The sequence below is a fragment of the Ipomoea nil genome, unplaced genomic scaffold, assembly GCF_001879475.1.
Source record: "Ipomoea nil cultivar Tokyo-kokei standard unplaced genomic scaffold, Asagao_1.1 scaffold2144, whole genome shotgun sequence".
NCBI classification, from domain to species: Eukaryota; Viridiplantae; Streptophyta; class Magnoliopsida; order Solanales; family Convolvulaceae; genus Ipomoea; species Ipomoea nil.
The window spans coordinates 7,101,429-7,126,504 of record NW_017618572.1 but is presented as its reverse complement, the minus strand read 5'-3'; the positions used below and the strand labels follow the sequence as shown (position 1 = coordinate 7,126,504).

At 37.7% G+C, this 25,076-nt stretch overlaps 1 protein-coding gene and 1 non-coding gene across 2 annotated transcripts; both read left to right on the top strand.

Moving 5' to 3' along the window:
• Positions 1–825: 825 nt before the first annotated feature.
• TRNAF-GAA lies at positions 826–898 on the top strand. The gene has a single exon. It is a non-coding gene; the product is annotated as a tRNA-Phe (tRNA).
• Positions 899–5,392: 4,494 nt separating this feature from the next.
• On the top strand, positions 5,393–6,721 carry LOC109148699 (microtubule-associated protein RP/EB family member 1-like). Its single transcript, XM_019296435.1, has 3 exons — positions 5,393–5,929; positions 5,999–6,334; positions 6,416–6,721. The coding sequence occupies exons 1-3, from the start codon at positions 5,393–5,395 to the stop codon at positions 6,719–6,721; spliced, it is 1,179 nt and encodes a 392-aa protein (XP_019151980.1).
• The last annotated feature ends 18,355 nt before the right edge of the window (positions 6,722–25,076 follow it).

Genomic DNA, 25,076 nt, shown 5'->3' with positions numbered 1-25,076 from the left:
GGAATTGTAATAATAGTAATTAAAAGAACATACAATTAGGGGTGAGAATTTCAATTTACAGTTCGGTTCCTTTTTTTTTTTCTCGGTTTGATTTATCTTTTTTTAGTTTTGAAAATACAAAACCATTCTATTTAACATTGTAGTTTAGTTTGGTTCGGTCAGTTTGAGAACATTAATATTCTCTAGTTCTTTAGCGCAATTAATTAATTATTTATTTTTTATTAATTTAAAATTAAAAATCGAATCAACACGTCAACGATGCATATTTCAAATTCCTCAATCAATAAAGAGTCCAAACAACAAGACAACACTACATATTTAAAAATCCAAAGTCCAAACATAACCTAAAACTTAATTCAAATTACAAGATAGCAATCTAAGTGTCTAAGAGAAATTAAAAAAAAAAAAAAAAAAAAAAACGGGATTTAGGAAATTGAGAATTTAGTAATTAGTAATTAGTATATATACTTGGGTAATTTTCTAAATATAAAAACATTTAGGTATAGTTAGATACATAGATGTGAAGAAAGGAAATGTAAGAGTTTTTTATGCTTACATTTGAGATTGTATTAATTATAGAGGTGTTATTAAAGATGATTGGCTTTGGCTTGTGGTAACAATTGAATCATGCACAAGAGATGTTTGGTGTAGTGTAATGAAATTGGTTTGTTTCTCATGAATGTAATCATCGTGGCTATGTTTTAACTTTTAATCAGAGTTTGAAGACGCAATAATGAATATGCGAAGAAATATGTGGAACATAATAACTTATGGTTACAAAAAGCTAAAAGTTCGTTTATTAAGAATGTAAAGTTTCTATGAAATGTGGGGATAGCTCAGTTGGGAGAGTGTCAGACTGAAGATCTAAAGGTCACGTGTTCGATCCACGTTCATCGCAACTTAGCTTTGATGGTTTTAAAATATAAACCATACAATTATAAGTTAGTATTTTTCAAAAGATGATTTTCAACAGATAATCCATGGAAGTGTTCCGTTAACGTCTAGTGGTTAGGATATCGGAAGATTTCATATCTATCAATTTAGAGAAGATTTGTAGTGCAAAGTATGGTTTAATATATTGGCTTTCTCTCTGGGTATGTCCCGTGTAATTGTTTAGACGTCTCGGGTTTGCTTCCCTAGTTATTCTCGCCACGTTTCAAATAGAATAAACCAAACATTGCTTAAATACATTTTTCTTTATTTTTTTTTATAAATAAAATCAATCTATTAAAGTAATATCATTAAAAATATCTCATTGAGATATTATAAATTCACTCATGTTGCTATATTTTTTCAATATATTCTTACTATATCTGTGTGATATATTAATAATATAGATGACCTATGATGACTTACTTTACCTACAATAGTGGCTTAATGACTATGCAATAGTAATTTAATGAACATGTAATAATATTTTGATGGACTAGCATAAATGACTTAACGAACTTGTAGGAGTGACTTTTTTATTTTTTTTTGAAAGGACTTGCAGTAGTGAGTTAACCGACTTGCAATAGTAATTTAACGAACATGCAATAATATCTCGGTAAACTTGTAAATTTAGTTCATGGAATTGTAATAATAGTAATTAAAAGAACATACAATTAGGGGTGGGAATTTCGATTTACAGTTCGGTTCCTTTTTTTTCTCGGTTTAATTTTTATTTTTTTAGTTTTGAAAATACGAAACCATTCTATTTAACATTGCAATTTAGTTTGGTTCGGTTAGCTTGAGAACATTAACATTTTCTAGTTCTTTAGCGCAATTAATTAATTATTTATATTATATTAATTTAAAATTAAAAATCGAATCAATACGTCAACGATGCATATTTCAAATTCCTCAATCAATAATGAGTCCAAACAACAAGACAACACTACATATTTAAAAATCCAATGTCCAAACATAACCTAAAACTTAATTCAAATTACAAGATAGCAATCTAAGTGTCTATTAGAAATAAAAAAACGGGATTTAAGGAATTGAGAATTTAGTAATTAGTAATTAGTATATATACTCGGGTAATTTTCTAAATATAAAAACGTTTCGGTATAGTTAGATACATAGATGTGAAGAAAGGAAATGTCAGAGTTTTTTTATGCTTACATTAGAGATTATAATAATTATAGAGGTGTTATTAAAGATAATTGGCTTTGGCTTGTGGTTACAAATTAATCATGCGCAAGAGATGTTTGGTGTAGTGTAATGAAATAGGTTTGTTTCTCATGAACGTAATCGTCGTGGCTATGTTTTAACTTTTAATCAGAGTTTGAAGATGCAATAATGACTATGCGAAAAAATATGTGGAACATAATAAATTATGGTTTCAAAAAGCTAAAAGTCCGTTTATTATGAATGTAAAGTTTCTATGAGATGCGGGGATAACTCAGTTGGGAGAGCGTCAGACTGAAGATATGAAGGTCACGTGTTTGATCCATGTTCATCGCAACTTAGCTTTGATCGTTTTAAAATATCAACCATACAATTATAAGTAAATATTTTTCAAAAGATGATTTTCAATAGATAATCCATGGAAGCGTTCCGTTGTTGACCAACGGTTAGGATATTTGGCTTTCACCCAAGAGACCCGGGTTCGATTCCTGGCAACAGAAGATTTCATATCTATCAATTTAGAGAAGATTTGTGTTAAGTATTGGCTTTCTCCCTGGGTATGTCCCGTGTATTTGTTTAGACGTCTTGGGTTTGTTTCCCTAGTTATTCTCGCCAATATAATAATCCAAACATTGCTTAAATACATTTTTCTTTATTTCTTTTTTTTTTTTTATAAACAAAATCAATCTATCAAAGTAATATCGTTAAAAATATCTCATAGAGATATTATAAATTCACTCATGTTGCTATATATTTTTTCAATATATTCTTACAATAAATGTGTGAAATATTAATAATATAGATGACCTATGATGACTTACGTTACCTACAATAGTGTGGCTTAATGACTATGCAATAGTAATTTAATGAACATGTAATAATGTTTTGATGGACGAGCATAAATGACTTAATGAACTTGTAGGAGTTACTTTTTTTTTTTTTTTTGAAAGGACTTGCAGTAGTGACTTAATCGGCTTTAAATAGAAATTTATCGAACTTGCAATAATATCTTGATAAACTTGTAAATTTACTTAATGGAATTGTAATCTCTATATATAATATAGCAGAATCAAGGTAAAAAATTTTTCCCTCCATTTTGTGCATTTGAGAGTTATGGAATATCAAAGGTTTAGGAACTTAATAATCATCATAAGTCTTTATATATATATATATATATATATATATATATATATAGAATTAGGTTCTGGTGCGGTTAGGGTGCCCAGGTGCGGTTAAAAAAAATACGTACAAATTTATAAATTTATGTAATCATGAATTAATTTCTACGAGTATTATATATCAATTTTGTTTATATAATACGCACTAACTTTTTAATTGTTTGTAATTTTGATTAGTTTTTTAATAATTTATTTACAAAGAAAGTTAGGTAAAGTAAAATTAAGTAGGGAAAAAAAATTTCCGCCTAACTGTGAATGCATATTAATAGATTTGTAAGATCATTATTTTTTTTTTTTGTGTAAACCACGAGGTGGTCCGGGTCTATCTCTGTCCGTTTAACTTTGTAAGATCATTATTGCAAATGAGGTTAGCAATATGAATGCACTTTTTGTCATATATTATGTTTAACATTTAAATATTACAATGTATAACTAAACTTACATTTTTAATAAAATTAATTCTACTATGTATCATAACATTACAACAATACTTATAAATTTTTATCCGTGCATTGCACGGGGCAAATACTAGTAATAGTAATTAAAAGAACCTACAATTAGGGGTGGGAATTTCTATTTACAGTTCGTGTCCTTTTTTTTTTTTTCTCGGTTTGATTTATATTTTTTAAGTTTTGAAAATACGAAACCAATCTATTTAACATTGTAGTTTAGTTTGGTTCGGTCAATTTGAGAACATTAACATTCTCTTGTTTAGTTTGGTTCGGTCAGCTTGGCGTCGCCTCGACCAGGAGGCCGAGGCGTGTGCCTCGGCCTTGGCTGAGGCGCTGCCTTGACCAAGAGGCCGAGGCACATTGGCTGAGGCACGGCCTCCGCCTTTTTTTTTTTTTTTTTTTTTTATCTGCTTGTGGCCGAGGCGTGGCCGAGGCCGAGGCCTGTGGTCGAGGTGCGGCCTCGGCCTGTGGCCGAGGCGCCGCCTCAGCCACTTGGCCGAGTCGTGGCCTCGGCCTGTGGCCGATGCATGCGCCTCAGCCACTTGGCCGAGGCGCGGCCTCGACCAGGAGGCCGATGCGTGTGCCTCGGCCTTGGCTGAGGCACGGCCTCAATCATATTTTTATTTTTATTTTTTTTTTATTTTTTTGACACGCTCTTTTCCTGACAGGCAGTTTTTGTACCCAAGTCTTGCGAGGTTATCTGTAACCGAGGTGAGGTTAGTGTCTTTTGCTTCATAATGGATGTCACTCCCTTGATTGATGTTGGAGAACTTGATTTTGATGAGGAATACCTTCTTGATGATTCCCCTCTTTTTGAAAATTTTCCCCCTCTTCTGTTTGTTGCTGACTCGCCTATACCTAAACCCCAAATGAAAAAGAAGAAAAAACGCAAGGCCTCCTATTCTGTTCTTGATAAGTCCCTTGTCTTGTCCATATAGCCTCAATTTGGGGGACGGGATTGGGATGATATTTGAGGTCTCCTTAGTCTTGACGTTCTGACTCTCCCTCCTGACCCTCATGGTAATATCACCGACCCACCCCTGGATAAGTATTTTGGGGTCCATCTTCTGTCGCTACAGGTTGGGCTGCGGTTTCCCCTTCATAGGTTTGTGATAGATTTTATGAACCACTACGAGATAGCCCCCGGCCAACTTGTTCCCAATGGTCACCAGGTAATTGCGGGTTTTCTTGCTCTATGTAAGGATAAAGGGATAGAACCCACGCTAGATCTTTTCCAGGCTCTTTTCATAGTTGGTAGGGCTTCTCAGGAGGGTAAGGGATTTGTCATGGTTTCGAGCAGGCCGCATTTCAAACTCTTTGAGGACCGTCCTACTTATAACAAGGATTGGAAACCCAAATATGTCTTTGTCACCCTTGTGGGTCATCCGTTTCCCTTTCGTGTCACGTGGGGATCCAATTTACGTTGCCCTCCTACTCTTGACATGAGTCCCTCCCTCCGCCGAGATGTAGATGATTTACTGGGGGATGGTCTTTTATCGATCGTTGATTATACTACCGAGTGGAAGCTCGCGGGCTTAGGCTTCGTGAGGGCTCATCCGGCTGTTCTTTCACCCACGGGTACTCTTCAATTACCACTCTGTATTTATTCGTCAACCACTAACTCTAACTTGTCTTCTTTTTATTGCAACCATGTCTTCATCTTCGAGAACTAGCCGATACTTGTCGCGATCGGATCCCCCCTCTAAGAAGAGCAAGGTGGAGAAAGGAAAAAAGAGTCAAGCCGAGGCCACGGAGGTGATGCCGCCTCCGCCAGCACGCACGCCGACCCCATCTAAGGTCGTTGAGCGTACGCCTACCCCAACTAAGGTCGCCGAGAGGGTGCGTACGCCTACTCCAGCTAAGATTGCCGAGGAGGTGCGTACGCCCACTCCAGCCAAGGTTGCCGAGGGGGTGACGCAGCCTCCACCGACTCGCACACCCACGGCCGTTACCTTTACCCCTCAACCCCCCGAGGTGCAAGGAGATACTTCCAATGAGTCTGGCTCGCGTGCTCGGACCAACTTGATCCAACTGGGCACGGACGTGCCACCCGGAGCGTCGTTGATAAATAAGAGCCTTGATGCGGTTGAGTATGCTGCTCGTATCGCTCCACCTACGGACTTGGAACACCTTGTCGCTATGGATGTCAACATGCTGCAAGAGCGTTATCTCAGGCACATTTTTGAGGTTAGTGTTTTCATACTTAATGTTCTCTCTCTGCCCTGGCGTGTGTCTTATTTTGTTTGTTACTTTCAGGCCCTGCTAGAGGGACAGATCATTCATGCCCAACGATGGCGGGTGACTGACTCGCTCATTGAGGATGTTAAAATTAGGGACGTGGACAACAAGAGCCTCAAGGACCTGCTATCGATCTGGGAAGGGGCTTTGAGCAAGATGGAAGGCGAGCTCGGGGTGCTAAGGAAGGAGCACCAAGCGTTGTTGGCTCGGGCGGAGGCTATAAGCAAGATGGAGGGCGAGCTTGAGGCCCTGAGGAAAGAGCACGGAGCGGCTAAACTTGCCATCGTGAAGGAGCGGGAGGACCACGAGAGGACCCGTGCTGGCCATGCCGACGCCCTCGGCCGGGCTGTGGAGGTCTACAAGAGTTCCGCCGAGTTTAGGGAGGACGCGATGCACTATATGTGCACTCCTGAGGCTATCTGAGAATTCCTCAAGACTGGGGCTGGTCAAGAGGCGGTTGAGGCTGAGGCACAGGTGGCATTTAACATTGGGAGGTACACGAAGCAACAGGAGATCTTTTCAGTGCTGAGGGAGAAGCTTCCAAATTTTGACCCCGTGTCCCTCGGCTTGCCTGTAATAGAGAAGAATCCGGATCCTGATGCTGAGAATGAATCCACTGATGATGTTACGGACGCTCGTGAGGATTCTTTGGTGGACGAGTTTCACGGCATCGACACTAGCAACGTCCCCAATGTTCCACTTGATCAGATTATGATTGAGGAGCTCTCGGATCATGAGTAGTTCGTAGTCTTGAGATTTTCCCTTCCTTTCTAGCTATGTCTTTGAACAATTTGCTTTCTATGTTTGAACAACTTGCTACTATTTTTAGAATATTCGAAATAAACTAGTTACTTCGGAATAAACATGTTATAATTTTTTTTTTTTGCTTGCCGAGTCCGAGTCGGCGTTGGTCGAGGCGTGCCTTGGCCAAATTGTCGGCCAACCTTTGGCCGAGGGCGTGCGCCTCGGCCATCCGAGCTTCTATATATATATATATATATATATATATATATATATATATATATATATATATATATATATATATATATATATATATATATATATATATATATATATATATATATATATATATATATATATATATATATATATATATATATATATATTATTTTATTTTATTTTATTTTATTTATTTATTTATTTTTTTTTTACAACACGGGCGGACCATGAGAACGAGATATTATTTCAGAAAATTTCGTAAAAGATGATAACGAATTTGTTTTAGTAAATAACATGGAAGGACCATGAAAGTAAGATATTATTTCCAAGAATTTTAGCGTGTAGAGCGGACGTACCGCGATTGCCAAGTACTACTTCCAATGATTGCTACAACAGGATTTTTAAGGAAAGTACTTGATCAAATGTTCCGAGTTCCATACCCGTGGATCGATCATTCTTCCCCATGTAGTTTTTAACTTGTATGTTCCTGGGCGAACGACTTCCTCCACGGCGTAAGGCCCCTCCCACTTCTTTGCGAATTTTCCCCCTTCAAGGGGTTGGCTGGCTTCCCTTCTTCACAACACAAGGTCGCCGGCCTGGAAGTACCGGGGTCGGACTTTTGCGTCGTGGTAGGACTTTAGCTGACGACCGTAGTTCTCCATCTTGTAGAATGCCGCTTCTCTTTTTTCATCCAAGAAGTTCAGATCCACCCTTTGGTGGAGTTCATTTTGTTCTGACTCGAACTCATCCACCCTTCTACTAGGTATGATTACTTCCACCAGGGCTCGAGCTTCGAATCCATAGGCGATTGCGAACGGGGTTTCCCCGGTGGCCCTTCTTGGTGTCGTGCGATAGGCCCAGAGGATGCCGTCGAGTTCCTCCACCCAGGCTCCGCCAGCCACTTATAGCTTTTTCTTGAGGCCGTCGAGTATGGTTCTATTCGCATTCTCCACTTGCCCATTCGGTTGAGGATAAGATACCGCCACCTGGCTATGCTTAACGCCCCATCCTGCTAAGATTTCTGAAAATTCTCGTGCCTCGAACTGACGGCCTTTGTCTGTGATTACCTGGAGAGGGATACCGAAACGATACAGGATGTTTTCTCGACAAACCTTTTGCACCTTGCTGCGGTGATGCTCGCCAGGGGCTCGGCCTCCATCCATTTCGTGAAATAGTCGATGGCCACAATGATGTACTTCCTGCTTCCAGTCCCCGTGGGAAGGGCCCCTACCAAGTCAATTCCCCATCTCGAAAAAGGAATCGCGGTGCTTACCGGGGTGTAGTTCGTCGCAGGTCGACCCGGCAGTGCTTGGAATTTTTGGCACTTGGGACATCGCTTTGTATACTCAGCGCAGTCCCTCAGCATTTTGGGCCAAAAATACCCTTGTAACATGATGCGGCGTGCGATGGTGTACGCCCCTTGGTGCGCCGAGCATACCCCCTCGTGGACTTCTTTTATCACCAACTTCGCTTCATCTAGATATAGACACCTCAGTAACGTGCCGTTGTAGGAGCGTTTGTACAGTTTATCGTCCGAGACAACGTAGCTGGGTGCCCGTAACTTCGTTACCTTTGCGTGTGCCTCGTCTTGCGATAGGGTGCCATCTGCCTTGTATCGTTTGATATGATCAATCCAACATGGCTCCCTAGTCTGCACAGGGAAGACCCACGAAACGTCGATACTTGAAGTCTCGAGGTCTTCTAGTCGAGCGATCTTCCTAATGTGGCTGGGGACTCCGGTACTTAGCTTTGAGAGCATGTCGGCGTCGGCGTTCTGCTCTCTAGGTACCTGGTGTATCTCATATCCCTCAAACTCGTGCAGGGTTCTCAACACCGCGTCTCTGTATTTCTGCATACTTCCTTCGTTGGCTTCATACTCCCCAGACACCTGGCTGACTACCAGCTTGGAATCGCATCGAATTCGGACCTTCTCAGCTCGTAGTCCCACCGCCAATCGCAGTCCATTGAGGAGAGCCTCGTACTCTGCCTCATTGTTAGATAATTTGAAGTGGAATCAGATGACATAGTAGGCGCGGAATCCCTTCGGAGTGACGAGCACTATGCCACCGCCGCAACCTTTGCTGTTTGAAGAGCCGTCTGTGGACAAGGTCCACCACCCTCCATCTTCAGTTTCTACCTAGTCCGTCACTTCCCGAGCTGTGCACTCCACTATAAAGTCTGCAAGAGCTTGGCCTTTGATGGCGGGCCTTGGTTTGAAATCTATGTCAAACTGACAGAGGTGCATGGCCCATCGTGCCATCCTGGCGGAGCTGTTAGTATTCCGTAGGAAGCTCCCCAACGGCTGTAGAATATGCACTTTACTGTAGGAAGCTCCCCAACGGCATGAATCTAATTTCCCAGTAAAGTGCTCAAATATGCACTTTACTGTAGAATAAACTTCAATTATCTTCTCACTGTGAATTCTCAACAATTCTATAAACATGCTCATAAATCATAATTTAGCAAATCTTCATTCGCAAACACTTAGCAAGTATTCAACATACTCTTGGACTCAAAATACTCAACATATTTTTAATACATCACTTTACTGGGAAATTAGATTCATGCTCTGTACAATCAAACAATTTCACATTCTTGGCAAAACTTCTCAAATACTCACAATGAATACTTAGGCATGCTAACCAAGCAAACTTGACAAATATTGATCATATTTCATTATCTAACATTCATATAATTCTCATGCTTCTCAAACAAATAGCCAAGACTAAAACTCAGCATTTTCCTTTACTGTAAACATTCACATACAATATTTGTAATATTCTTCTTCACAACTTCTATCTCATAATGCTCAATTCTACTCCAAATTCAGAGAAATCAAATTCTAAACGTGCGTCGTGACGGCCTCGAGTGTCCGAGCCTCAAGAGCTCGTGAGTCCCGGTCTGAAACGACACATAGGTGAGCCATAAGGGCCCGAACACTGCACAGCTTCTGCTTAGCGTGGCTTGAGGAGCCCCGTCGCCTGGAACCCCCAAGCGGCGACCTAGGGCCTCGGCTCTTGCCCAGAGCCATACCTTAGGGCCGCTCCTCCACGGCCCTAGCCAACAACTCCTCCCAAGGGCCGTTGGCTAGATCCGTGTCTCATCTGGTGCACACTGTGTTGTGCACTAGTGAGCTTCTTCTTCACCTGTAAGACATTTTCAGGCAAATAAACACTCACAAATCATCAACAACACATCAGAGATCATCAATAGATCATTTACTAGCTCAATCACACATTATTCTAGCATTTCTACTCATTTCAAGCATAGAAACAAGACTTCACAGATTCTAAAATGTCTTTGGGAGTCCATGGGGTTATACCTTTGTAGATTCCTCCTCTAGGCTGGGATTTCGCCTTCTTCTTAAGCTAGCTACACCCTCCTTCACGTCCTAAATATCTCAAACAAACCACACAACATTCTTACTACTAATGTTCTCAGAGATAAAGAGAATAGAAGGAAAGCTTGGAAGGAAATGGAGGCTAAAACTTGAAGAAACTTACTGTGATTGCAGAGCTCAAAGGTGTGAGAAGCAAAGGGTGGAATCAGGAGAAAACATTGGCTTACTATTCCTTTTATATGGGTGCAAAACCCTAGGAAGATACTCAATGATTGGTGGAGGGCAAAAGTGTAAAGGGTTGGCTAGAAAGTTGCATTAGACAAGCTCTTGGAGTGGTGTAGTTCACCATGCTTCATGGACCATGATCCAAAATCAGGATTTTAAAAGTAGTTTGGGGTTGAAATTGAATTTCTCAAAAATGATTTCTAGATAGACACTTGATTTAGGCTTCTCAGATTTCTCCCGGTTTCACTCAGATTGAATTTTCAGTTTAAAACTCGGCACGCAATGTACCCGAGAATTTAGGATTTTTGTTTCAAATCATGTTCCGGTGTTGAATTTATTTAAAAGTGGTTCAAAATATTATATTCTAACAACGATTTCATTGCAAAAATTTTTATGGAGTGAAAAATGGCTATTTTGAAATTTCTTAAAACTGAATTTATAAAATTAAATTTTGGGTTGTCACATTAATTACTAAATTCTCAATTCTCTAAATCCCTATTTTTTTCTATTAGTAACTTAGATTGCTATCTTGTTATTTGAATTAAGTTTTATGTTATGTTTGGACATTGGATTTTTAAATATGTAGTGTTGTCTTGTTGTTTGGACTCATTATTAATTGAGGAATTTGAAATATGCATCATTGACGTGTTGATTAGATTTTAAATTTTAAATTAGTAATAAATAAATAAATAAATAATTGCGCTAAAGAACTAGAGAATGTTCATGTTGTCAAATTGAACCGAACCAAACTAAACTACAATGTTAAATATAATGGTTTCATATTTTCAAAACTGAAAAAATATTGTTGGTCCTGAAAAGATGATAGGACGAATCTAGGGGGGGGGGTGAATAGATTCGTCAAGTTTTGAAACCTTTCTTCGATTCGTTAAGTCGGATGACTTTGGACGATTCGGTAAGATTTCAAATGCACAACGGAAAACTTGATTACTTTTAAAGTTATATTTGCACGAGTTGATTGAAAGATCTTGTGTTAGAGTGAGGATAAATAAGATGAAAGCAATGCAGTAAATAAAGTAGAGAGAGAGATTGATTTTTGTAGTCGTTTGGCTGTTAACGAAGCCTACTCCACTCTTCTTTACAACTCGTGAAGGTTTGCACTATTCCCTTAGTACAAATCCACTCCAAGATTGTTCCTTGAACACATAGCCGGACACAATCCTTAGTTGTAGGTTTTTCGACTACACTTAGTCTACTCCGCGTCTATCTACTGTTCACATAGAGAAAAAGGTTGGTGATAAATTCTCCAAATGTGAAGCTTTTGCGGAGAGCTGGATGATAGCACATCTGCTCAAGCTTTTCTGGATAGAGACTCTAAACCTTTTCTTTCGCATTCGCACAGGATATTAAAGCACTTTGTAGCTTAAAACTTTCGGACTTATGTTGCTTGATATCTTTCTGCTTTTTCATCTCTGAAAGTGCTGCTATTTATAGGGATGAACTTTGTTTTCGTTGGAGAAGAAAACAAAATTCAGATCACCCTATTATCCAGTGGGTAGAAGTTGTGGGATAAAGAGTGCATGTGAGTTGTCAGTACTATATAGTCGTTGGTCCAGGAAGTGTGTTGATAGTTCTTGTCACTTATAACAACACAAAGGACAAGGCATTTAATGATAGTTTGACCTCGGGATTTGTTCTTAGGACACTGTTGTCCTAGACAAAACATCTCACATACGAGATAAAGAACTGTTCATCTTAGTTCTTTATGCCGTGATGATTCGTGTGCACTCTTGACTAGTTGACTTTACCAGTCACCCATATATCGAATGATTCTATCTTAATCACTCGACCTTGATTCAAAATGTTGATGGTCCACCGTGGACCCTTCCATGATTCGGTCTACTTGCAACCTTTTGATCTTCAAGTCTTCTTGTCTTCAAGTGTTCAGATCTTCAATTCTTCGAATCTTCAACTCTTCAAATCCACAATTCTTCTTGAGTGCATGACGTGTTCACTCTTCTTTGATAAGTACAAGGTTTTTCGTATTACAAATCGATGTGTGTATGACATGATTTCAGAAAACAAAATGTAAATAGACTAAAAACAAATTGGGGGACTAAGTTTTCTATTTTGGTATCATCAAAATCTAAATACAAATGTTCGTAACAAATATAAATCAAACCAAGACAAAAAAAAAAAAAACCCAAACTTTAAATCGAATTTCCCACCTCTAATTGTAGGTTCTTTTAATTACTATTATTACAATTCAATTAAGTAAATTAAGAAGTTTATCAAGATATTATTGCATGTTCGTTAAATCGCTATTGCAAGTTGATTAAGTCACTACTACAAGTTCATTAAGTCATTTATGCTCGTCCATCGAAACATTATTACAAGTTCATTAAACTACTATTGCATACTCATTAAGCCACTACTGTAGGTACATTAAGTCATCATAGGGCATTTATATTATTACTACATCACACATTTATTGAAACAATATATTTAAAAAATTTATCAATATGAGTGAATTTAAAATATCTCTATGAGATATTTTTAACGATATTACTTTTATAGATTGATTTTATTTATACAAAAAGAAATAGAGAAAAATGTATTTAGCTAATGTTTGGTTTATTATATTGGTGTCATTTTGATGAACTTAGAGTATTATTATAATGAACTTAAACTCATATTTAAATGATCTGATTTTTTTTATGAACTTAAATTATTTAAATAAACATGATTCAATGATCTAACATAAATCCTGGTCCATAACTAAATATAAACCTTGGTCTGTGATTGAAAGTTGGTTTTAGCGGTGATGTTTTAGTGAGTGTCGTCCTCTAGGAATAGCCATAAGGGAATTGAGTATAGAGAGGGGTTAAACACAAGAGTATTCAGTGTTTGAAAGCTAACCAAAATGGAATATTCGTTTGCATATAGACAATTTTAAAACAACTAAATGATTAAGTAATGGACAAGGATAAAAGAGAGGACTTAGATTAAATAACAATGTACAAATGCTTCTTAGTGTTCTAAATTCTAAGGCAAACAAAGATAAATAATGAAAGTGATGGCGTTTAGCAAGTGCCAATGCCATTCTCATGGTCATTGGGCTATCACCTAAGTTCTAATTCCATTCTCATGGCAAATAGACTAGATGAGGCAATTAATCAAATACCTTGTGTGCTCTATCCCTTCCAACTCCCCTTTCTCAAGAGTGAGTTAGAATTGTGATAGGTTTGGCTATGGTGAATCCCTATTCTCATAGGTGAAGCACCAAATCCAAAATCCCCTTACAAAGTTGGGCCCTAACCAAGCAAGACTGCAAGAGTTAAAACATTTTACCAAATTCACAATCAAATTCAATCTAAAGATATTGCAAGCCCTAGGTTTTCCAATTTAATTCATGTTGACATTAATACAAAGCAATTCAATCTAAATCTCTAACTAGTTTAACTAATCATAATGAAATTAACAAATTAATAGCAAGTGAAATAATTAAAAGCAATTAAAGTAATGAACAATAAATTCAAACTACAACTTATGTGAAATGTAAAAGTAAGAAATTGAGAACTTAACTTGATAGAACTTGTAGAATGTAAATCTGAAACTGAAAGTGAAAGTTGCAATTACATACGTTAATCTCCCTCTAAATATTCTCCAAAAGATGACGGAATACAATGGATTTTTTGTTCTAAAGGGTTTGGATGGAGAGAAGGTGTTTAGGGAGATCGGAAATTGAAAGATGGATGAAAATAATGCCTAAAGATACTTTATACTTTTGGAATCGCGTGTTTTTAACTGCTTCCAGAATGCCTGGTCACGATGGAGGTCACGACCTTCATCGTGACTAGACCTAAGCCTCGTAGGTCTCTTCTGGTCACGGTCAACGTCACACCGTGACCGCCACTGTGACCAGCATCTCTACACAGTATCTCTGGTTTCTAGACCATTTTTCACGTTTTAAACATCCGAACTAGCTTTTGTGGTTTTCATGAAAGTTCTAGCTCTCTGAGTTTCCTTTCTAATGACACTTGAATCGCGCTATTTGGACACTCATAGCTTGAGATATGCTCAAATTACCGAGACTTCATCTGACAGAAAAAAAAAGTACAAAGCATAATGGTGTCACGCTGGCAATCACGGCGTGACCACCAACGTGACCCATGTTTTTCACTTCAAAAACGCATATTTCTTCATCTCATTAGTTCCTTTGGGTCCTCAGGTCATGTCATGACACTTCAACTCGCTTTATTTCATTTTCTTGACCTCTAATGACTCCTGGAACTTGCCTTTCTGTCAAGATGACTTCAAAACACAACCAATTGAGCTCCAATTTACATGAAGTTACAACCATTGCCTCCAAATAACCTAAATGACACAAAGGAATCAAATAGGCACATACTTAGCTTCCAAATAACATGAAATCATATGAGTTTGATATCAATTGTGCACATAAAAGTACTAAGAATTAGCACTTATCAATGATATAATTAGCCTAACGCTACACGAAATATTTTATGTAGATGATTCAATGACTGATTTAGTCATTTTTTTTTGGATAAATGTAAATTATATAAATATCTGAAAGAATATACAAATAAACGGGGCATACCCAGGTCTAAAAAGGAAACTCTACACAACAAAACAAAGGAAGAAAAACTATAAATGTAGCAAAAGCTAAACAAATGAGCAAATAAGGAAAGCCAAGCAACAAGAACTCAAACTAAATAAAGACCATTTACATGCGAAATGGAAATTTATTTCGATGAGATCTTCTCCATGAAATTGGCAACATGGTATATAACAAATTAAACCAAACTGTGCAATATAAATCTTCTCTAAATTGAAAGATGCAAAATCTTTCATTGCCAAGAATTAAACCCAGGTTTCCTAAGTGAAAGTTAGATATCCTAACCGCTAGACAACAATGGAACACTTATGTAGCTCATCTATTGAAAATTGTTAACTTATAAATGTATGGTTTACATTTAAAAACTATCAAAGCCAAGTTGCGACGAACATGATCGAACATGTGACCTTTAGATCTTCAGTTTGACACTCTCCCAACTAAGCTATCCTCACATCTAATAAAAAATTTACATTCTTAATAAACAAACTTGTAGTTTTTTATATCCATACGTTATTATGTTCAACATATTGCTTCGCATAGTCAGTATTGCGTCTCCAAACTCTAATTAAGAGTTAAAACATAGCCACGGTTATTACGTTCATGAGAAACAAACTGATTTCATTACACTACACCAAACATCTCTTGTGCATGATTCAATTGTTGCCCCAAGCTAAAGCCAATCATCTTAACAACACCTCTATAATTATTATATAAAGTATAATGTAAGCATAAATAACTATGCCATTTCCTTTCTTGATATCTATGTATATAATTATACCAAAATGTTTATATATTTGCAAAATTACCCAAGTATATATACTAATTACTAATTACTAAATTCTCAATTCTCTAAATCCCTAATTTTTTTTATATTAGATGCTTAGATTGCTATCTGGTAATTTGAATTAATTTTTATGTTATGTTTGGACATTGGATTTTTAAATATGTAGCATTGTCTTGTTGTTTGGACTCATTATTGATTGAGAAATTTGAAATATGCATTGTTAACGTGTTGATTAGATTTTAAATTTTAAATTAGTAAAAAATATATAACTAATTAATTGCGCTAAAGAACTAGAGAATGTTTATGTTCTCAAATTGAACCGAACAAAACTAAACTACAATGTTAAATAGAATGGTTTCGTATTTTCAAAACTGAAAAAATATAAATCAAACCGAGAAAAAAAAAACCTGAGCTATAAATCGAAATTCCCACCCCTAATTGTAGGTTCTTTTAATTACAATTATTATAATTCCATTATGTGACACCCCGGAAATTTGTTCCTTAAACCCGAATTAATTTCTTAATTTATTCCTTCTTGCCTTGCAAATTTCTTAATCAATAGTCGGATGACCTAAATTGACTAGACTCTTTAGTCAATTGACTTGGTCAACAAGTGGTACCTGGTGCCTTATGCATTGTACCTAGCCCTTGGGTTCTTCCTAACAATTTTGAAAATAGGGAAGGTTATTCTATACATTTCACAACCTATCTTGCTACCCAAGATATTTCCCTTAACCCTCCACCGCTTGTCTTCCCACACTAGACAAGAAAGATCATTCTCTCCATCTTCTCTCTACAATTGCTCTACCTTCTCTCTAAAAAGAAAACCTAGCTTAATCTCCAAGCTAAGAAGAACCATCTCCATCCTTGCAAAGAAACCTCCCAAGATTCTACCTTTCCATCTCTCGAGCTTAAGGAAGGGTAAGATCTAGGGTTAGTGTTTTTAATTAGCTTTACCTAGCCTTTATCTAAGATTAGTGTAAGAAGATTTGGTTGAAGAGGAGCTTCAAGGAGAAGCTTAGGAGGGTATAGAAAGAAGTCTTTTGGTCTACAAAGGTAACCCATGCTATACAAAACCTATTTTCTACTTGTTATTGATGATGACTTATATTGATGATTCTTGATGTTGTGAGTGATTTGATGCATGATCTTGTGATAATGCATGTTTAGAGCTTGTATCTAGGTTTCTTGAATGCTATCTTTTGATCTATTCTTGGGTTCAAGTCATTTCCTTGTTGTATGTGAGGTTTGGGGTGTTTTGGACTTGAACTTGACCTTGGAGATGAATTTCCCCGAAGGGAATTATTGTTGTTCAGCGTGTTCCCCGCGGGCGGATCGGCGAGCACTTGTCCACCCGCCGCCCCACCCGCGGGTGGAAGGTGTGTACCCGGCTGGCAGAGCCGCGGGTAGGGACCTACCCGCGGGGTATACTGGTGGATTATGGCGGGAGTTTGTTTTCCCCGTGGTTCCATCCTTTGGTATGTAATGTTTTGGCCTCCCTTTGTTGGATTGTTGAGCTTTTGTGTGTCTCCTTGATGTTTCGTATGTCTAGACCAATGTCTTAAGTATCCGTGTTAGGATTTGGTGCCTTAAATCGTGCTTATGGTCCAACCTTGTGATTCATTGGATTAATGTGAGTCTTTGAGGTTCGTGGGAACCATTTTGGTTTACCCGTTTGATGAGCATGCTAGATATGATGTCCTTGATGCTAGTATCTGTTGTTTGTCCATTCCTTTTGTGGATTGGCAACTTGTGTTACCATTCATGTTAAGATTGGATTGAAGTTCATTGTTGTTGTTGAGTATCGTTTCATGTCTTTCATTGAAACATCTCGAGTGAGTCCCTTGATGTGATCTTGTACAATGTGGTACTTTATTGATTGTTCCTTGACTAAGCTATTGTTGAGCTTATCCGTTGTTGTACACACTTCGTGTGGAATCTATGCTTTGTTGCATCTCTAGATTCCGTGTGTATTGACACTTGTTGAGATGTTGGATTTGATGGAATGAGATGATTGAGCTGGTAAAGTGGACAGTGTGGGGACTTATGTGTGAACTGATCCGGTAGTGGGTTTAAAGCTCCGGATTGTCGTTTGGATACCTATGATTTGTGGGCAACTTGGGAAACTCATTCCAGTTGCCAGAGATAGTAGCTAACCCGTTGAGTTTGGAATCTCAATAGGGGGTGTATACACTTAATGTTGTTAGATCTGCTTCCATTGGGCTGCGATCCGAGTCGTTGCGATGACTCTATGTTATGAGATTGATGATTTGGAGCCCTTCACACTAGTCCACTATGATTCAGGTTGTTGAGATGACTCTACGATGAATGCTTCGGTGACTATGTCCTATGTGGGCTTAGAACATGTTGTTGGATATGAATCTCGTCTTATTGCTTATGAGCATGTCTATGTGAACACTAACTTGGTTATGGTAGGTTGCATCTAGTGCTGAGTATGTTGCTTGTTGTCCTATTTGACTTGTTGATTGTGGTTGATGGTTGGTATTTGTTGAGAGTGTTATGATGAGTCTATTGACGTTCCCTCTCTTGGTTTTAAAATGATATATACTATATTCCCAGTCATAAATGCTTTTCTTATATGTGCCTATATTATGATACTTAACGTGTATTGGTGGGTTACCAGCATCTCTCGCTGACGGGTGTTATCTCTAATGTTTTATAGGTTTTGAGTAGCTTTGGAGAGCGCGCTAGCTGCCTGTTAGATAGTGTAGCTCTTTATGTTTCCCTTGCTTAGACTTGTGGCCTGTGAGCCTAGTCAGTTAATCTGTTGTATTGATGTGTTTTTGTTAGTAGCCTGCCTGTGCACCTATGCTTGGAATAGGTGTGGCATAACAGCCCCGTATCTAGATAATGCTTCCGCTTTATCTGAATGGATGTTTAACTTGTTTTTCCCTTTATTTAAGCTTTTAAATTTTGGTAAAATCAGGGGTGTTACACATTAAGTAAATTTACAAGTTTATTAACCAATTCTCTAGCAGGTCTAGGGTTTTGCTTTCTCTCCTAGGGTTTCCTAGGGTTTTTGTCGTTTACGACTCTCTTTCTGGTAGGTTTTTCCGGTGTTTTTCATCCTACGATGACGTTGGGGTTCTGGTTTTGGTCAGCATGGAAACGACGACAACGACAGAAGATGTAGAGGGAGTGACGATGAGATGGGCTGACTTGGCTATAGACGAGGAGGAGTCCGTGTTCGCGCCGGAGGGGGAAGGCGTCGGCGAGTTGGTTGGCATGGGGGAGTAAACCTGGGTGGTGGTGGGAAGGTTCCTAACGACTAAGCTAATTAAACTGGAATACATGAGATAGGTCATGGCGTCCGTATGGCAACCGGTGAGGGGCGTACAAGTTAAAGAGGTGCAACCAGACTTATTTTTGTTCATTTTCTTCCATAAAACGGACATGGGCTACTTCCTGGATGGAGGGCCTTGGGCATTCGAAAATAATACTATGGTTTATCGTGAGGTGGTGACGGGTGCAGTTCCTGGAGATGTGCTGTTGGACAAGGTTGATCTGTGGGTTCAGTTGCACGAGCTTCCGATAGAGTACACATCGGAGACGGTTCTGGAGCAGGCAGGTAACTTTATTGGTACGTTTGTAAAGCATGATGATCAATTTCTGGGAACCCCTGGTTAACCTTTTATCGTGTTCAGGTCTCTAGTGTGGTTGCCAAGCCACTACAAAAACGTATGAAACTAGTAAAGAGAGACAAAATGAACGTGTTGGTAACCTTTCGGTATGAACGGCTACAAAAGTATTTCTTTTTTTGTGGTATGATTCGGCAGGTGTTATGGCACGGGAGAGCAGCATGCAAGTGGAATTATATCCATATGCTGACTGGCGGGTTAGTGGTAATCGGGGAGCACCGAGGGCAGTCGGCGAGAGCTGGCTTGTGCTGGTGGGAGGGAACCCACGATCAGTGGAGGAAGGCATGGCCGTTGATGGGCAGAGTGTGGCTTCGGGTGGGTTGGTGGTTCGTAGGGACCATGGTAGTGCTCCAGTTGGCGATGGTTTATCGGGAGAGGGGGCTGTTGTAGCGAATACAAAGCACCGACGGTAGACTCCGATTGGAGGTGGTAGGTGACCAGGTTTGGGTGATGTAGCTATGATTGACGTGACAAAAAACTTGCTTATGGCGGGATCTGGTTCTCAGTCCCGCCCGTCCTCATGAGTACGTTAAGTTGGAACTGTTGTGGCTTTGGCAATCCATGAATAGTTTGAGAGGTTGTGGACCTAGTGTCCCGTAAGAAGCCAAATTTTGTGTTTTTAATGGAAACTAAGGTGGGGCGGGTACATGCAGAACATCTCCGCATCAAACTTGGTTTTGAAGGATTGTTTTATGTTGATAGTGTAGGATTGAGTGGTGGTTTGGCATTATTTTGGAGGAGGAATAATACAGCTAGACTTCTGAGCTTCTCTAGAAACCGTGTGGATATGGAAGTTCGTATAGAAAATGATAGGGTATGGCGTATGACGTGTTTTTATGGCTATCCAGAACGGAGTAGGAGAAGGGACTCGTGGGAGTTACTTGGTGTTTTGAGTGGTAGATCCTTGCTTCCTTGGGTTGTGGTAGGAGATTTTAATGATCTCCTATTTCAACATGAGAAGAAGGGGAGGGGGGGGGGGGGGGGAATCCACACCTGGATAGTCTCCTTCGCGGCTTTGGGGAGGCTGTGGATGGTTGTGGTCAGATACAGTTGCCCATGAGAGGCCATTAGTTTACCTGGGAGAGAAGTAGGGGTACTGATAGCTGGATAGAGGAGATGTTAAATAAGGTTTTGGCGTCGACAGACTGGTGTGGCGTGAATGAGAGTGTAGGCGTGGAGAATATTCTGACTCGTACTTCGGATCACTCGGCTCTCTTCCTCAATATTAATGCAAGGTGCATGCAGAGGGGTAGGGGTCTGAGGGGTTTTAGGTTCCAGATGACTTGGCTCCTAGATGAAGGGTGTAGAGATGTGGTTTAGACCGCCTGGCAGGATAGAAGGACTCAGAGGTTGCTGAATTGTCAGCAGCAGTGTGGTGATAGATTGATGCGCTGGGGTGGTGATCATTTTTAAAAATTTGGGGACCGCATTAAACAGCTTCGTAGGGAACAAGGGGTAATAAGAAATAGAAGGGATCCGGTTGCCTTGGCCAAATTTCAACGATAATATAATCAACTTTGCCAGTTGGAGGCCCAGGAGGATGTGTTTTGGAGGCAGTGATCAAAGCAGCACTGGCTCCGTAGAGCAGATGCCAACACAAAATTTTACCACAGGTATGCTTCTGCTCGTAAGAAAAGAATTCTATTTCTAGAATTAAGAATGATGTTGGGGTGTGGGTGGAGGATCAGAATATGAATGTAGTTATATTAGATTACTTTAAAACTATTTTTGGCTCTAGTAACTTTATATGTGAAGATCCCTTGTTTGATAATTTTGCCCCTCTTATGTCTCATGATCAAAATGTTTCCCTGTTACGTCCTTTGAATATGATGAGGTAAAGTCGGCAGTCTTTTCTATGTTTCCCGAGAAGGCTCTGGGCCCGGATGGAATGAACCCGGGCTTTTATCAACATTTTGGGGATGTGGTTGGGGGAGATGTGTCTGCTTTATTCGTGTGCTTTTCTGGAGGGATTGAATGATATGAATGTTGTTTTAATTCCTAAGAAGAGTGTGCCTGAAACGGTAGCAGATATGAGGCCTATTGCTCTAGGTAATGTTCTGTATAGGATTATGGCCAAAATGATAGTTAACAGGATGAGACCACTCATGGGGGACTTGATCTTGGAATCCCAAAGTGCTTTTATTCTAGGAAGGCTTATCACGGATAATATTTTGATAGCAGTAGAGGTGGGTCATTACATGAATAGGAAGCAATGTGGTTTGATAGGTTGGGGTGCACTCAAATTGGATATGGCAAAGGCCTATGATAGGATGAAGTGGCTGATTTTAAGGAGAATGCTTCTAGTATTGCGGTTTGATGACCATTGGGTTAAGCTGATTATTCTTTGTGTAACTACTGTTACAGTGTTACATATAATATTATGGTGAATGGCGTGGCTAGTGGTCAGATAACCGTGTATTTCTAAACCAAACATTGCTTAAATACATTTTTCTTTATTTCGTGTTTTATATAAATAAAATCAATCTATAAAAGTAATATCGTTAAAAATACACACAGAGATATTTTAAATTCACTCATATTGATATATTTTTTCAATATATTCTTACAATAAATGTGGGATATATTAATAATATAGAAGAACTATGATGGCTTACTGTACCTACAATATTGGCTTAATGAGTATGCAATAGTAATTTAATGAACTTGTAATAATGTTTTGATGGACGAGCATAAATGACATAATGAACTTGTAGTAGTGACTTCTTTTTTTTTTTTTTTTTTTTTTTTTTGAAAGGACTTGCAGTAGTGACTTAATCAACTTGCAATAGTAATTGAACGAACATGCAATAATATCTTGATAAACTTGTAAATTTACTTAATGGAATTGTAATAATAGTAATTAAAAGAACCTACAATTAGGGGTGGGAATTTCGATTTACAGTTTGGCTCCATTTTTTTCTCGGTTTGATTTATATTTTTTCAGTTTTGAAAATACGAAACCATTCTATTTTACATTGTAGTTTAGTTTGGTTCGGTCAATTTGAGGACATTAACATTCTCTAGTTTTTTAACTCAATTAATTAATTATTTGTTATTAATTTAAAATTTAAAATCAAATCAACACGTCAACGATGCATATTTCAAATTCCTCAATCAATAATGAGTCCAAACAACAAGACAACACTACATATTTAAAAATCCAATGTCCAAACATAACATAAAACTTAATTCAAATTACAAGATAGCAATCTAAGTGTCTAATAGAAATAAAAAATCGAGATTTAGAGAATTGAGAATTTAGTAATTAGTAATTAGTATATATACTCAGGTAATTTTCAAAATATAAAAATATTTAGGTATAGGTAGATAAATAGATATGAAGAAAGGAAATGTCATAGTTATTTATCCTTACATTAGACTTTATAATAATTATAGAGGTGTTATTAAAGATATTTGGCTTTGGCTTGTGGGAATAACTGAATCATGCACAAGAGATGTTTGGTGTAGTGTAATGAAATCGGTTTGTTTGTAATGAACGTAATCATTGTGGCTATGTTTTAACTTTTAATAAGAGTTTGAAGATGCAATAATGACTATGCGAAGTAATATGTGGAACATAATAACTTATGGTTACAAAAATCTAAAAGTTCGTTTATTAAAAATGTAAAGTTTTTATGAGATGCAGGGATAACTTAGTTAGGAAAGCGTTCAATTGAAGATTTGAAGGTCACGTGTTCAATCCATGTTCACTGCAACTTAGCTTTGATGCTTTTAAAATGTAACCCATACAACTATAAGTTAATAATTTTCAATAGATGATCCATGGAAGTGTTCCGTTGTCGTCTAGCGGTTAGGATATCTGGCTTTCACCCATGATACCTGGGTTTGATTCCCTGTAATAGAAGATTTCATATCTATCAATTTAGAGAAGATTTGTTATGCGGGTATGTCCTGCGTATTTGTAAACCAAGCATTGCTTAAATACATTTTTCTTTAATTCTTTTTATATAAAAAAATCAATCTATAAAAGTAATATCGTTAAAAATATCATACAGAGATATTTTAAATTCACTTATATTGATATATATTTTCAATATATTCTTACAATAAAAGTGTGATATATTAATAATATAGATGACCTATGATGGCTTACTGTACCTACAATAGTGGCTTAATGAGTATGCAATAGTAATTTAATGAACTTGTAATAATGTTTTGATGGACGAGCATACATGACTTAATGAACATGTAGTAGTGACATTTTCTTTTGAAAAGACTTGCAGTATTGACTTAATCAACTTGTAATAGTAATTTAACGATCATCCAATAATATCTTGATAAACTTGTAAATTTACTTAATGGAATTTTAGTAATAGTAATTTAAAGAACCTCGGTGGGACTTTCAATTTACAACTCGGGTCGTTTTTTTTTTCTCGGTTTGATTTATATTTTTTCAGTTTTGAAAATACGAACCATTCTATTTTACATTGTAGTTTAGTTTGGTTCGGTAAATTTTGGAACATTATCATTCTCTAGTTCTTTAGCGCAATTAATTAATTATTTATTTTTTATTAATTTAAAATTTAAAATCGAATCAACATGTCAACGATGCATATTTCAAATTCCTCAATCAATAATGAGTCCAAACAACAAGACAACACTACATATTTAAAAGTCCAATGTCCAAACATAACATAAAACTTAATTCAAATTACAAGATAGCAATCTAAGTGTCTAATAGAAATAAAAAATCGAGATTTAGAGAATTGAGAATTTAGTAATTAGTAATTAGTAAATATACTCGGGTAATTGGCTCTCTCTCTGGGTATGTCCCATCTATTTGTTTAGACGTCTCGGGTTTGCTTCCCTAGTTATTCTCACCATGTTGCCATTATAATAAACCAAACATTTCTTAAATACGTTTTTCTTTATTTCTTCTTGTATAAAGAAAATCAATGTATAAAAGTGATATCGTTAAAAACATCTCATAGAGATATTTTAAATTCACTCATATTGATATATTTTTTCAATATGTTCTTACAATAAATGTGTTGTTAAGTTTTGGCATATTCGGTCGTTGGTTCTCGCGTGATGCTTGCACTGTTATACACCCGGAATTGCATATGTATATGTATGCATGTTTGTAGGTGCATTGTGGGGGAAAAAGTAAGGAGATGAATAACACCAAGCTATAGCATAACAATCATGTAAGTGTAGTCTTTCATTCACCTTCACTCACTTATATAGTGATCATATACAACATTTCAAGTACACAACATCAATACATGATTAAAGGCTAAGCAATTGAAAGGTCTAAATAGTTTAATGGCCATAAACATAAATATTTACAACACTCCCCCTTGTCCATTAAATAATTATACTCATGCCTCGTTAAAAACCTCGCTAGAAAAACCCTGTGGGAAAAACCTAGTCGAGAAAAAGAGTACATGTAGTATCAATCATGTGTTGCATCGGTTGCCTCGTTAAAAACCTTAGCCTAAGAAAACCCAGTGGGAAAAAAACGTAGCCAAGGGAAAAAGAGTACAACCATAAGCCTTCCGGGCATCATC

What these genes read in the sequence shown, in the direction of transcription:
- LOC109148699 (XM_019296435.1), top strand. Translation starts at nt 5,393, where the DNA reads ATGTCTTCATCTTCGAGAACTAGCCGATACTTGTCGCGATCGGATCCC. An exon ending in ATCTCAGGCACATTTTTGAG is followed by an intron (nt 5,930 to 5,998) that starts GTTAGTGTTTTC and finishes TGTTACTTTCAG; the next exon opens with GCCCTGCTAGAGGGACAGAT. An exon ending in CCCTCGGCCGGGCTGTGGAG is followed by an intron (nt 6,335 to 6,415) that starts GTCTACAAGAGT and finishes GAATTCCTCAAG; the next exon opens with ACTGGGGCTGGTCAAGAGGC.